Source organism: Mustela putorius, unplaced genomic scaffold, assembly GCF_011764305.1.
Source record: "Mustela putorius furo isolate JIRA1106 unplaced genomic scaffold, ASM1176430v1.1 tig00000765_pilon_pilon_pilon, whole genome shotgun sequence".
In the NCBI taxonomy this organism is placed as follows: domain Eukaryota; kingdom Metazoa; phylum Chordata; class Mammalia; order Carnivora; family Mustelidae; genus Mustela; species Mustela putorius.
Window position 1 is genome coordinate 6,548,895 of NW_025421470.1, and position 15,037 is coordinate 6,563,931.

The window sequence follows — 15,037 nt, forward strand, 5'->3', positions numbered from 1 at the left end:
GAAGGCTCAGTGTAAAAGGGGAGAGAAGAGGTATTTATAGCTGTTTTCTCTCTCTTGATGTCACCCGCCTTTCAAATGGAGCCTGTTTTCCTTCAAATGTCGCATTTTTACGGGGACCTCAAGGCAGATCATGGTCCCCAGACCTAGAGGCCATGGTGCTGTTTTGCTGCTGTGTGTTTGGTTTTGGTGGAAACTGGCAGCTGTACCTTCCACTCTGAGGTCAGCTCGATGCTTTCCTGTGCGAAGGGCCAGGCGGAGAACGGGAGAAGCGTCCGTCCCTCGAGAGCGGCAGGGGCTTTGCAGGGTCCGGTGTGTATGGGCACACTGATGTGTCCATTCATTCTGTTCTCCTCAAGACGACAGAATGGGAAAGTAACACTGTGGCCAGAGGTCGATTTAGGGTCGCCAAGGACAAAAGACTGACCCTAAAGCACAAAATGAAATGAAAGCAAGCAACAGCCAAACCAGACGCAAGCAATCTTATAAGAAGCATACAGTTGTGGCCATTGTGAGGCTCAGACACAGTTCATGGAGACCCTTGCTATTTTTTTCCCAGCAAAACTGCTCCTGTTTATCTTGGCAACATTTCTTTATGATGGAGAGCAAAAGGAGACCCTTCTGGGGATTCTCTAAGATCCCAAGAACAGCCTTCCTGAGTTCTAAGTCCAGGCAGAAAACATCCTGGGGATTCCCCAGTGGAAGCATACACCTGCGCGTGTTCACAGTGTCAGCCTGAAGGGAGCCAACAATAAACAGCATGCATTCTGGGCTCCTCACAGGCTTCTGGAAGCAGAGAGCCGATGTGGAAGCAATTCAGAGCACCCAGACCTCTCCTTTTTTTCTGGGTTTTGAATTCCATCTCCCTAGTGTTTGCACCTCCCAGAAGCAACTCTTTCGTTGCAGAAACTCAGTTGCTGGGAGAGCAGCCTGGACAGCTTGCCTCTGCCTTCACCCCTGCTTTCTCTAAAGTAGCCTCAGGCTCCTTTGCCTCCTGGCTCCTGGGGCACAGGTGGGCAAGGGTCAGCCTCTGCGGGCTTGCTAGAGGGATCGTGCCCATCTCTGTCCGGCTCTGCGTGTAGGGACGGCTGTTGGATCCTTGACGGGGGCGTGGTGGTAACACTTGCTCCACAGAAATTTCCACATGCTTCCTATCAGTTTCCCTGGGAGCCGGTGGTCACCCAGGTAACAGTACGCCACTCCTTTTGTGGCAGTGGAGTTCCGCCCACCCGCCAGAGCTGGCCTCACTGATGTGCTGTTGGATCCGGCCTTTCCTCTGTCTCTCCCAGTGTGGACCGTCCTTGGTTCTTCTGTCTCTAGAATCTCTATGTCACCTACTCCACCAACCAGTTCCCTCCATCCTACATTGCTCACCAAATACCATCTTTGCTATCATTAGCAGATGAGAACAGCAAGCAAAGTGGATTGTAGATTTCTTGAGGGCAATACTTGTGCCCCATTACATCCCTAACTGCTAGCAATTTTGGAAGCACAGTAGATCCACAAGTGTTGAGTGGGTGAGTGCACCACTGCTTTTTCTTCAAACTTCTCTCCCTTTCTCTCTCTGGGCTGCTCAACAGCTCTTAAGAATAACTTGCATTGGGGGTATCTGGTTGGCTCAGTCAGTTAAGTGTACAGCTCTTGATTTTGGCTCAGGTCGTGATCTCAGGGTCTTGGAATTGAGCCCCACATTGGGCTCTGCTCAGTGCGGAGTCAGCTTGGGATTCTCTGTTCTTCTGCTCACACTCTCTCTTTAAAAACAAACAAACAAAAAAGGCTGCCTTGACGTCCACGCACCCTCTCAACCGTCCTTTGGAGATGGGTTTTCTTGACCATTCAGCTGCAGCGCTGTTAGAGGTCCCCAAGAGTTTCTGACTTGCAGGATCCCATGCCTGTTCTCCATGCTTGTGGTTGGCTGAATGAGCTTTTCATGCTTATTCATCCCTCTGCCGATCAGATGCTGCGAACTATTCCTGTCTTACTGGATATCCTTCTTTAGATTCCATGCTATGGGTCGTTTCTAGATTTCTAATTCTCGTGTTTCCCCGCTGTGCTCTTGGCTGTTTCATTTTCTCCTTCAGTGTCCCCCCGTAATCGTATTCTGTAGCGGCGGGGGTCAGACAGGCAGTGGACCCTTGACATGTATCACTGTTCTCTTCCAGCTCCACTTCTCCCTCTGGACTCTGAACGCAGGGGCAGAGCCCAGCCCTAGTCATTGCCAAGCTCAGCGGATGGCGCATGCCGGGGGCTTGGTCCGTGGCATGCTGGGCAGGCGGATGAATGACGGATGCACAGTTGAATGAACACATGGGTTTGAAGGGCAGATCGAGGTTAGATCACAGAGGGAGACAAATACCCGTGGAACTTCTGAATTATAGAGACCAGTCAGACATTTCTGAGCTCACACTCTGTGCCGTAAGTGGACACAGAGACGAAAACACACTCTCCCTACTACACCTGTTCACCTTCGTACCTTTGCTCACCTGTCTCCTCCACCTTGCCTGCTCTTTGCCCCATTCCTACCTATTGAATGCTAAGCACCCATCCCATACTAACTCCCCCAGAAATACATTGCTATTCCATGGCGCCAGATAGAAGGGCCTTCCTTTTGCCCTCCCTGAGGACTCTCCCCCCATTCTGCTTCCAATCAGTCATTTAACTAAAAGTATTGTCCCTCCATCAAATGCTCTGTTTGAGAGCGTGTCCCACCCCATCTCCAGTGCTAGACACTCAATACATGTACAGATTGTGGTGGGTCACTCATCTTGATAATAGTTATTTATTCTCTAAGTCTTACAAATAGTGTTTACATAGAGGGATTTATGGGTTGTGCTAATTTCCAGTGATCATTTTATTTTATTTATTATTATTATTTTTCAAACATTTTTCTTGCTTTGTTTTTAAAGATTTTATTTATTTTTTAAAGGTTTTATTTATTTATTTGACAGAGAGATCACAAGTAGGCAGAGAGACAGGCAGAGAGAAAGGGGGAAGCAGGCTCCCTGCTGAGCAGAGAGCCCGATGCGGGGCTCAATCCCAGGACCCTGAGATCATGACCTGAGCTGAAGGCAGATGTTTAACCACCTGAGCCCCACCCCCCACCAGTGCCCTGGATCATGTTATTTTAAAGTTAGACCTGTGGAGCATATTCAGCATGCCTGCTTGAGCTGGATGCAGATGGTAAGAGAGCTGAAAGTGACTCTTTGATTCATAGGTATTGTAGTTTTCTGCCTCCAGGGTTGGGTAATTGCACTTTCCTCACCCCATGGTAGAAACCCAGAAGATCTCCTTCATTTACTCCTAGACATCCACAGTGTTTCAGTTTTGTGCTCAGCCTACCTCCCTTGGTGGACCTGAGATGTCTGTCCCAGCTCTAACTGTCACACAGAGAGACCAATATCCTATGACCTTTCACCAACAACCAAGAGACTTCTCCCGCAAGTCCTTGAGCTCATTTCTCCCTGTGTCGAATTGCCCATCCCTAAACCAACCAGCCAGTGGCAAGAGGAAGGAGTCCACAGTGACAGAGTTTATCCTCAAAATGGTCATGATGGAATAGAGGCTGTACACCCAAATGAAGTTGGGGTTCCTTCTGTAGAGGACAAAGGGCCCCAAGTGTGCGGGTTACGAATGAACAAACTGTCTCCTCCATGGCCGTGCTCACCAGGACCACGGAGATGACTGCAGCCCTTCTGTCCCTGGCATCTGTCCCTCCATTTCTTCTCATGCAAGGCTGCTGTCCACCCATTATCCAGGCTCTTTTTGGTCATGGGGGCAGCTCTTCTGGGCTTTGAGTGGTGCCTCTTCCCAGGAACCCACCTCCTCTATGAAGCACATACTGTTGCAAACACAAGGTGGCCAAGAAAATCTATGTGTGGGGAGTGTCTCCTTGTTCAGTGCTTTTGGGAAACAAGAAGGTCACACTGCTCAGAACATAGCATCTGTCCACCTGGCACAGCCTTACGCACCGCCTTCCGCCTCTTACGCACCGCCTTCCGCCTCTTACGCACGGCTTGCGGATGAGCAAACTGAGGCTGCTGGCTCAGCGCTAGCTGGAAGCCCCCAGCCCAGGGGCCTTTCTGCTGCTCCAGGGCTGCTTTGGCAAATGAAGCTTGCTGTTCGGGTGCTCAGCCAAGTTTGGCTTTACTCATTGCCAGTGGCCACTTTCTAACCACCACAGAGAGTCTCGTTCCCTGACTGGGAAGGACACGGAGCCTCACTGAATCTGAGGGTGGCATGAACTAGGGTCCTTGACCGTGGTAGGCTTTGGGGGAGGGCGGGTCCTTATGTGGCTCTTGTGGCTCTTTGATCTCTGCTTTTCGGCAGGACCAGGGGCTCTTGGGCAGGGGTAAGCAGTATGCTCTCAAACCAGAGTTCTCAAATGCCTGTATTTTTTGAGTTCTTAAAGTCTGGTTTGCATAATTTTCTGACTTTCTTGCTTTGATCGGGCCAGCTGTTACCTCACGCGGCTGGTAGCGTGCCGTTCCCTGGCAAAGCTGCTCTCCCCGAACTTCGTGACATTTTTTTGGATCCTTTGTGGCTTCTCAGCTGTGTTATGGATAATTTATGTTGTCAGATAAGTGCCCTCTGGATAAATGAAATATTAATAACGCCATAATGCTAATTTAAAAATACCCATTGCACATATTTAATAGAATCTTCTCTGGGCTTTACTCTTGTCTTTAAATCAGGTCCAGCAATATTCGGCCATAAATCAAGTTATTCTTTCGGCATGTAGAAATTTTGGCACCCCAGTATATTCCAGGATGACATAGGATAGTAAATCTTAGCCCATGCTTTTAAAACTCATACCCTTTTCAGCAACTGGAAACTAAATATGATTTTAACCACTTGCCCATGGAGAGCATTTAACCAAGTGATTATCAATATTACCTTTTGGATTTTGAGAAAAGGAAATTTGGGAGTACCTTTATTAACTCAAGGTCTGTGAAGCCAGGACAAGTGTAATCTAATTCATTGTTACCTGCCAACAATCCCGTCCCTGAATTAAGGAGGCAAGCGCTGCTCCATAAGGGTTGGGCGGGGAGGTGGGCAGAAATCACACATTGCTGTCCGGGAAATGCTTTGAAATATGTCCAGGGATAGAAAACCATCATTGCTGAGTTCAAGATGAATTTTCTTCGTTCTGAAAATTAGGAAAATACCCAGAAGAAAATAAGAGAAAAGTAAGAGTCCCTTGGAATTCACATTGGAAACTCAAAGTCTGCTTCTTTTAGCGATTTCACACGCTTCCCGAGAGCTTCCCCCTTCTCTTTCTACCATCCTGCTGTCTTTCAGCCATCTAGCTTTTTTTTTTTTTCTTTTTTTAAACAACATCAACATCGTATTATATATGTGGTTTTGGATCTTCATATTTTCGCAAGAGTTTATATTTTCCATATCACAACAAACACTTGGTGGGGATGTTGGGCCACTGGATGAACTGTCCCAAATCACAGGCCCAAAGACTTGGCTGGCGTCCTGAGCGGAGTGGGGGCGTCAGCGGGACTGCGGAAACGTTTAGAAATAATACTGCCCGTGGCAAATATTGATTTTTGATGCAATACTTAAGACGTTTTCTAGTTTGAAAATATTTTCAACCGAAACAGTTGCCATTTGCAATTTGTCATTTTGTGAGGATTCTGTTAGATGTAATATTTTGGGATTGGATACTTTACTTGGAAAGTTGCATCAGCACAGAAATTCCCGTTATCTCCAAAAAGAGATCAGATTTTAGAGCTGTGGTGACAAGCATATTCTAAGGAAGACTTTTTTCTCTTTGCCCTCTGTCTTTTATTTCAGTTTTCTCGTGTTCTAACGTTTTTAAAAATATGGGTCCTCCTCAGCATCTACAAATGAAAAGGGTGTTTCTTTCCTGGAACTAAAACAACTGTTTAATTACAGTTCTCAGGATGTTTAATAAACCCTGTGACTTTTTGTTCTGAGCAGACAAAAGTGCTGAAAGAATGATCTGGGGAAGCCATCATTACGAAGGCTGGGGTCTGTAAGGAAAGGAAAACATTTTCAAAATATTTTCTTTGCAAAAGTATATGTCTGCTTCGCTATTGCCAGCTCAGGCTTGGTCTTTGTTTCTCTCCTCATTTTTGCTTCAAGACACTTAGCTTCCCTGGAGGAATGTTGCCACCCCCATCTCCCCACCTCACCCCTGTTCTTAAGGGGAGGATTTTAAGTTCATTCTCATTTTAGAATAGTGTTGAAGGAATAGGTTTTGTCACTAAACCTACTGTTGATCCTTGGTGTTAATTTTTTTGGATAAAAACCCCAAGGTTTAATCTATTGAAAAATTTTTTCAGGTTGTTCCAAGATCTTTGAAGACCCAAGAAAAGCAGTGTTGACTGAAAGCAAGACCAATGACTCGCAGAGAAAAAAGATGGTGGGGCCAAGGGCAATTAAAGGTAAAACAAAATCCCAGATAACCCTACCTCTCCTGGTCAAAAATTAAAAAAAAAAAAAAAAGAAAGAAAAAAGAAAAAAAGAAAAACAAATATATAAGTATTTGGTATCTTGGATATGGCATTATTTGTGTTCCAAACCTCTAAGACCGTTGGTGGGAGATGGGTTGGGGATGGGTGAAATAGGTGGTGAGGATTCAAGAGTACACTTACTGTGGTGAAAAAACAAAACCAGAAACCAAACAAAAACCAAAGGCCTTTCCTTGGACCATTTAGTATATGTTGAGGGATTGTGTTGGTTCCACTGATTATCTTCATTAAGTAAGATGCCTCACGCCCGGCTCTGCCTGCCAGCCCCTGACACTGACATAGGGGAGTGGTGATTATGTCACTGCTTTACAAGTTTTGACCTTATCACCCCTCTTTCTCTGCTGTCTCCTGCTCTTGCCTGCTTCTTCCAGAAGGACGGGAGGCCAAGGGCAGTGTCTACAGAGACCTATCCTTTATGATATTTACATTGTCTTGTCATATTACTAAGTTCGGTTTGCATTGTTTTATAGTTATTTCACCTGAATTTAGTAGAAGCTTCTTCTCAAAAGGCAGACACAGGGAATGTGTCTCTGCATTCATTAATTTTGCAAAAAAAAAAAAAAAGGTGGAATATTTTAGCCTTTTATCTAAAAATATGCCCCTTAGCTGTTGGGAACTATCAGGCTTCTCTCAGTAAAACGTTTTAGGAGTTGGGAGAGGTTATGGTGGGGCCTATATCACACTCACTGAGGCCATAGAACTTAAAACAAATATCTCCTTTGCCAAAATGAAGCCAGGAATGGTTAGTAGATGGGACAGCAATACTGGGACATTCCTTGAATAAAGTTAGTGTCTGGTAGGAAAGAGCGCAAATAAATTGGGTGTGACTCCTAAGACACACCTTTCCCCCATCCCACCCTACAAATCAGGGCTAATAATCTTTGTCAGTTGAAATACTATGCACAACCTTTCAATAAATGTGTATTAGTTTTCCAGGGTGGCTATAACAAAGTTCTGCAGACTAGGTGCTCAGATGTCACAAACAGATTCACAGTTCTGGAAGCTGGATGTCTGAGGGCAAGGTGTGGACAGAGTTGGTTCGAGGCCATGAGAGAGAGGCTGTCCCAGGCCTCTCTCCTTGAGTTCCGATGGCCATCTTTTTTTTTTTTTTTAAGACTTTATTTATTTGACAGACAGAGATCACAAGGAGGCAGAGAGGCAGAGAGAGAGGAGGAAGCAGGCTCCCTGCTGAGCAGAGAGCCCGATGTGGGGCTCGATCCCAGGACCCTGGGATCATGACCTGAGCCGAAAGCAGAGGCTTTAACCCACTGAGCCACCCAGGCGCCCCCCGATGGCCATCTTCTTCCTGTGTCTTTGTGTCTTCTGTCCTCTAAGTGAAGAAGAGCTCCATTCATTAGATTAATGTCCACCCTGTGACCTTACTGTAATTCAATAACTTCTCTAAAGACCCTGTGCCCTGTAAGGAATGTTTTCTGAGCTACTGGGGGTTAGGACCCCCAATCCATGAAGGGTTGGGGGATCGATGTACTTCAACCCTTTGTAATAAGTATTTGTAGTTATTTGGAGAGATAAGCCATATCCTTTTGAGGAAGCTCTCTTTCATCTCTGTAGATAAATGTGAAGGTGCATTTGGTTGACTCTTCCTCTTTCTACTGATCTCTCTTGCTTACTTCTGGTATGTAGGCACCAGGGCTAGAATAAGGGTCAGCCTGAAAGAGAGTGCTTCCTTAAATCATGGGCCCTGGGTGGGTGTCTCAATTGCTTCCCCCTCCTCCCATTCCCTTTAGGGGGAAGGGTGCTCATGCTCTTGGCAGGAATTAGACCTGTTACCTTCTTATGGTAGGCTGAGGCTTTGCTGGTAGAAGGCTGTTTTGCTTGGTCTGTATTCACCAGGAGCAAATGTGCCTGATGACCACCAGCTCGTGTGATGAATGGATTTGTTATCGTGGGTTTGCTTACAGCCATTTTGCCTGAAATGTTTCTACTTACTAAAAACTAGTTAGCTTAAAATTAAAAATCCAGTTTTTCCAGTGTGTCAGCTGTGCACCTACCTTGGGCTTTGGTCACATTCCCATGCTGCTTGAGATATGGAAACTGGGTTCCCAGAGACGAAAGAGGAATCCTCTGGATCTCAAGACGTGGGCTCAGGACTTCCAGAACACTCCTTCTGCTGCCTTGCTGGGAGGGTACAAGCTTCAGCTCTTGGTTTGAGCAGCAGCATGTGAAGGAAGCAGGGAAGGAGGGATTGTGTGGGATGAGCTGCCCTATGGGGACACAAAAACATTTAGAATGAACAGTCTGCTCTTAGCATGAGGTCTTATAGTGGGGATCTTGAGGATGGGCCTCTGTCAGGCTGAATGGCTGTTGGAACAGAGCGTTTTCCTGGGGTGACTCCTGCTGTCCTGAGGAGATGGTCTTGGGGGAGTCAGAGGTTCCTGGGTCAGAGGAGCAAGGCAGCTTTGGCCAGACTCCCATTCTCTTCCAGCCTCTGTTCTCACCAGTATAACAAGACTGTGGGTCCCCTTCAATGGATGCCCAATTCAATTCTAAAGCTGTACTTTATTCCTTTTGCATCTTTAGCAACTACTATCCCAAAAAGGACTTGCCTTAGGCTTAGATAGAAACACTGGATACATTCTAAGATCGTGAAAATTGGCTGAAGTAAAGAGTATCGCCTAAATTTCCATGTTTGTTGTCTCTTTGTCCAGCCAAGCTCCCCCAGATCTGGAGAGAAGTCCATGGAGCCCTTTTGGGAGACAGACCATAAGCATGCAGACCTGGAGGTGGGGGCTTCCTGGGAGAAGCCCATCTGTGCTGGGAGTGGATGTGTTTGTGCCTGGAGAGGGTTGGAAAGGCAGAACACAGATGCCTTCGGGTTGCCATGACTGCTTTATTTATTCCCTGGAATAACGTGGTCAGCTGTAGACTTGAGAGCTTTCATGAGTATCATCTTAGAGGACTGTTGATTTTTATTTCACAGTTCATTCCTGCTAAGAGTCGTAGGCCAGTTTTACAAGGAAGAAAATAAAGCCAAACAAAAATGGCAGTTGGGAACCAATAGTGATGGCACCTGAAAACATACATTGAAAGGCAGGTTTTCAGTGCCAGGAAGCAATGTCTGGCTAAGATGTACAGAGAACCAAAGCCTGGGCAGAAAATGGTTCCTGGAGCTGGGAGCCCTGGGTGAGGGTCCCCAGGATGGGTGAGGTCCCCATAGGCCAGAAGGGTGGCCAAAAAGGGAGGGAGTGTGAAGCGGGTGGTGGAAAAGTGTGGGGAAGAAATACTCCAGCCCTTTCTCCTCCTGCACCCTGATCTGCAGATGGTGTCACACTGACTGAACGTGATGGGGGCCAGAGGGCAAGGGAGCCCTGCCAAGGTAGCCCATGGGGGTCAGCTCCAGGGGTATGGGACAGGGAAGGGGGCTGTGGAGAGTGGCCCTGGGGATGAGGAGGGGCAGACAGACAGTAGCCAAAACACTGGTTTATAATCCAAGTAAAGGAATGTATTGATCCCTAGAGTATTAAATTCGTTTAAATTTAAAATAATTTTTAAAATGAACTAACATGACATGCCTGGGTGGCTCGGTGGGTTGAGCATCTGCCTTCGGCTCAGTTCATGATCCCAGGGTCCTGGATCAAGTCCCGTCTCGGGCTCCCTGCTTGTCCCTTTCTCTCACTCAGCTGCTCCACCTGCTTGTGTTCTCTCTCTCTCAAAATAAATAAATAAAATCTTAAAAAAATACAATGAACTAATGTATCTTCAAAATACAGGGTGAACGGGTGCTTGGGTGGCTCAGTGGATTAAACTTCTATCTTCAGCTCAGGTCATGATCTCAGGGTCCTGGGATCTCTGCTTGGCGGGGGGCCTGCTTCCTTCTCTCTCTCTCTCTGCCTGCCTCTCTGCCTACTTGTGATCTCTGTCTGTCAAATAAATAAAATCTTAAAAAAAAAATACAGGGGGAAACCTGTTCATTACATCAACTTGAAGTGTCTTAGGAGCCTTGGAGTCAGGCCAGTCGGACCTGAATCCTGGCTCTGTTGCTTATTAACCAGGTGATCCTGAAAGACCAGCCCCAGGTCTCCCTGTCCCTGGCTGGATCTGGGTGCTGACTCCCAGTGGTGGTCAGGAGTAAAGGAGGACTTGCCTGTGAGCCTTGGTCCAGGGACGGCACTTGGGCGCGTCACGAACAGCGGTGGTTTATAGTAAGAGCTCCATCGTGAAGCTTAAAACATGTGTGGATGGCATGAGTTTTGGTGGGACTCCAAGCCTAGTTCTCTCAAGAACCTAGAAAAGGTCTCATTTTCAGTTTTATTTCTTCCTTGACACAATCACTCCCAGACGCTGCCCACAGGAAATGACGTGTATGAGCTGCCCGTGATGTGGGTTTGTTTGGGTTTGTCCGGCCGGTGTTTGATGGGGGCTCTAAGTAAGTGACATTCCCGACAGAAGACACGGGTCTTCTAGCAGCTCCATTTGCACGCCTGAAAGGTGCTTGTGGGCAAACACGTCGAGATCTGTGCAAAGCTGGGGTTCTTTTCCCCTTGGCATATTGTGTGGGGTCCTCAGGGAAAACAAAACTCAGAAATGTGGTTGTTGATTGTCCCCTTTTGTCTCCCAGCTGTCTCTGGTTCTGAGCGGACGGTGACTGAGCTGATCTGCTGAAGGACATGGTTCAGACTGTCCCAGACCCAGCAGCTCATATCAAGGTAGGTCTCCCCATGGTGGGGCAGCCGCCCTAGCCTCCTGCTCATCTGCCTGCCCTCAGATCAGTGACTGCGGGGGGGCGGGGAGGTGGCAGCCACCCTCCGCCATGGGCTACATTCGGCCTGCCACCTTTTTTATACCCCCATAAGCTAAGGTGACTGGTTTCACAATATGACATGGTCAAAAAAATTGGAAGAATAATATTTCATAAACGTGTAACTGGTATGAAATTTGGATTTCATTGTCCACAAAGAAAGTTGTGCTGGGACACAGCCATACTCCCTCATTTCCACACCATCTGTGGCTGCTTTCGTGTTCTGATGTGACCAAGACCCTGTGGCCCACAAACCTGATGATATCTACTGTCTGGCCTGTCACTCAGGACTCCTGACTGACTCCTGACCTAACGTGCAAGCCACATTCAGGGATGTATGTGGCTTGCACGTTAAGGATTCCTCCAGGTTCTGCCCGAGTTCCACCCCCTTTGTGCTTGCTTGGGGTTACCTTGGGTTACCTGGGAAGGTGCTGAGGCCGAGTACTCGTGGTTTCCCCGGACATGCCTGCATCTCAGCAGCTGTCCCGCATACCCGTACCAGCTGCTCTCCCGGGGCAGCTCCTGGGACCTCTGGAGGTGTGGCAATGGGGAAGTAAGACTTGAGCCACCAAGAGTCCCCAAGAGGAGGCTGACCCGTTTGCACCCACACTATAATACCTGCGAGTATAGCCAAGGAGGGAAGTGAAATGGTACTTTCAATAACTTGACCCAGATCAAAGTTACAGGAAACATTGGGGTTTGAGCCACATTACCCAGAGAGGCTGTCTACACCACTGCTAGTTAGTTCAGCTGTCTACACGGGCCCAAAACATTCACTACTTCACCAGTTCTACACATTCCCTATATAAATTCATTTTCCCTAAGTGACCTGGTTGGTTTTACTAATCTCTATTCTTGACCTAAAACATTTATTGAAAACAGACAATGGCTTATAATCGAAAAGCTAAATACAATTTTATAAAAATGATATGATTTTTTTTGGCTAAAATGTAGAATGCCCTCCCAGATCACACACACTCACATGCATACATGCACCCACATGCATTTTAAAAGCAGTACATTGGGGAGTGTTCTGTACTATGTGGAATTCACATTCATACACAAAAATGGGTTCAGAGGTGATGAGTTCAGCGCATTCCTTAAGCTTTGTGGGTGTTTCCAAAGTGTCAGAAAGATGGGAGACCCATAGAGTGTTGAGGGCTCTGGATGTCTTGGTCAGGGACACTACAGTGGGATTCCTGTGTGATGTTTCACTGGGGTTGCGGCGGTTCTGTCTACAAACTGCCAAGTGGGAAATCTCTTGAGGATGTGATAAGGTTTCTCTCCCTGGAGCATGTTTGGCAAGTGTGTCCATGCTACACAGGGGTGAGAGTGGGGAAGACTTTTTGCTGCAGAATGTAAATAACATCTCGCAGAGAAGGTGATAGAATAAGTTATCTCTTGTACTTGGTGGTATGAAGATCAACAACCGAAATTCATTTTGACTGGCATTTTATTTGTAGCCAACCAGGAGGAAAAGATGAAGTCAGCAAGGAATCATTACAGATCTTTAAAAGTGAATTTATCAAGGGCCAACAGTCTTCCGTAAACCTGAGAAACACGATCTCTGAGAATGTGTTCAGTGGCAATGTCCCGATTTGATCTCAGGACGGAGCTGTATTTTCAGCTCTGATGTATCTTGTTATCCTCGTGGTGGTTAAGTGTAAATGAATGATAATGAGAAATGGTAACCCAGAAAGCTTTTTAAAAAACAAATTTCAACTCAAATGGCTTCTGTGTCTTTGGAAGATGAACTGGCCATTTGGAGGTGTAGTTAAGAACAACGGGTGTTGACTCCGAGGTGGAGAAGATGATATTAGAGATGTTTGTGTCCTTTGTAAATATATCCAATTCCACCTGCTGGAATTTGAATAAATACTCTTGGACTTTTTTTTTTTTTTTTTGATAAATGAAATTCAAGTCCTTGACAACAAAGTTAGAAAAATAGATGGCCTTCCACCTTTTCCTTAAAATACCTGATTTGGGAAATTTACACAGTAAAATTTTGTGTATTGAGAAGATTCTGGTTCGGGGCTGAGTGCAGCTTTTCTTTCTGGGAGGGGGAGTTCTTATAAATGGTGTCTGGCCGGTTCCACTGGATGTGCTGATGTAAGTACTGGAAGATTTTGTCTTTGGCGCATTGCTACCGAACATTTTTTTTTCACCTGAAAAGGACATGAATTCTTCACAGGAGTCACTTCACGTGGCAGGTGGTAGGGAGACAGATTTTTATGTGTGCTTCACACGCGTGTCCAGAGGCTGATCTGGAGGGAAGCACTGTTCCTTTGGTATTTAAGAAATTTATTCTGCGTGATTTACTGTAGTTCTCTTCTGCCAGAACAAATTGCTTTTACCCTTTTATATGTTTAAGGAGCTAGAAATAATAATAAAGGGAAAAGATGGTAAGTAACTGTGAAATATAAACCATTCTTGATTTAAATAGTGTAACTGTGGGGGCAATTCATTTGTGAAGAAAATGAGCAGGACTTTAAAAGAACTTAACTTATTCTCTCTTGGTGATAATACTAAGTCACTCAGCACATTTTAATTTGGCTTTCTTGACTGGCCCTTGGCTGGTCCTTTCTTATAATAAAAATTATACTTACACGTTCCAGAAGCATGATCCTAGCATTTTAGGTGCATGTGGCCATGCTTCTGTTCTGCGGAGGGAGGGCGCCCATCTCGGCCAAAGATGGACCCTTGCTATCATCCCCAGCAGGGAAAAGGACTTGTGGATTCATTTTCTTAGGATTCAAACTTTTGGTCATTAATTCTCATTCTGATAAAGAAATTTCTAACTTCCATTATTGCAGGTCCTCTCAAGAGTTCCATCTTCTTGGTATTTTCCTTTACTAACATTTGATGAAGAGGGTTAATGTATTAGTCAAATTTATAGCTTTAAAGAGACTCCTGATCAGCACATTTTTCAGTAGTTCTTTTCGCCATTCACCAGCCATTTGCACAGAGGCTGTATGTTTGGGAACTGACTGAGCAAAGACTGGACCGAGGGCAACAGTGGGAATGTGAGTTTCACTCATGGGTTCACCGGCTGTGTAATCTGGAGATGCGGGTCACAAAAACCTTCCGGGTCATACGTCCTAGTTCATGCTGTGGATCAGAGCAAGGGCTCTGAGGTCTTAAGTCTTCATTCAAATCCTGTTTCATCACTAACTGACTTTGGGCAGGTTCCTCAATCTCTGTGCCTGGTTTTTCTCTTGTCTGAAATGCAGGCATCTACTTTGTGGGGTCAGTGCAAATATTCAGTGAGGTACTACTACACAGTGGGTGCTGGATTGTCCTGAGCTAGTCCTCTGGTATTCTGTAAAGTGAGGGTAGCATCCACCTTAAAGATACAGTGTTGCAGTGCTGCTAATACAATGAAGCAGCCTGCGCACATCTGGCAAAATACTGAGTTGAGCAAAAAAATAAAAAATGACAACATGCACTCTTTGGCACCATGCTTTTCACGTATGCACTTCCTAAACAACGTCATATAATTTTCATGCATATGCACATACTTAAAACTCAGTGACCACAGCAGCGCAGATGGTTGCATGTGTGGGACATGTGGGCTAGTTGCTTTGAGAAGGGGCTGAGGGATAAGGGAAGACATAATAATATACAGATAAAACAGGTTTCTAGCACAGAGATTTGGATGTGGCACCCAGGGCCCTCTCCCACTCTGGTGGGAGTGTAGATCAGTATAACCACTTTGGTATCCATGGAGTGTTACCTCGTGAAGCTCAAGATGGCCCCAGCTGTGCTCCAGCCGCCCCAC

At 46.1% G+C, this 15,037-nt stretch overlaps 1 protein-coding gene across 5 annotated transcripts in view; it reads left to right on the forward strand.

Annotated features, from left to right (window-relative positions):
* ERG (ETS transcription factor ERG) overlaps positions 1–15,037 on the forward strand; it is a 241,056-nt gene that overhangs the window by 61,238 nt on the left and 164,781 nt on the right. For 4 of the 5 annotated variants that reach the window (XM_004762164.3, XM_004762165.3, XM_013061285.2 and 1 more), the window contains exons 2-3: positions 6,312–6,413; positions 11,080–11,167. In XM_004762164.3, the coding sequence (XP_004762221.1) occupies positions 11,129–11,167 (39 nt within the window). In that variant the 5' untranslated portion in view covers positions 6,312–6,413; positions 11,080–11,128. Of the gene's footprint in view, positions 1–6,311; positions 6,414–10,543; positions 10,664–11,079; positions 11,168–15,037 lie in introns of those variants that run through there. The other variant, XM_045084501.1, reaches the window with a different exon arrangement.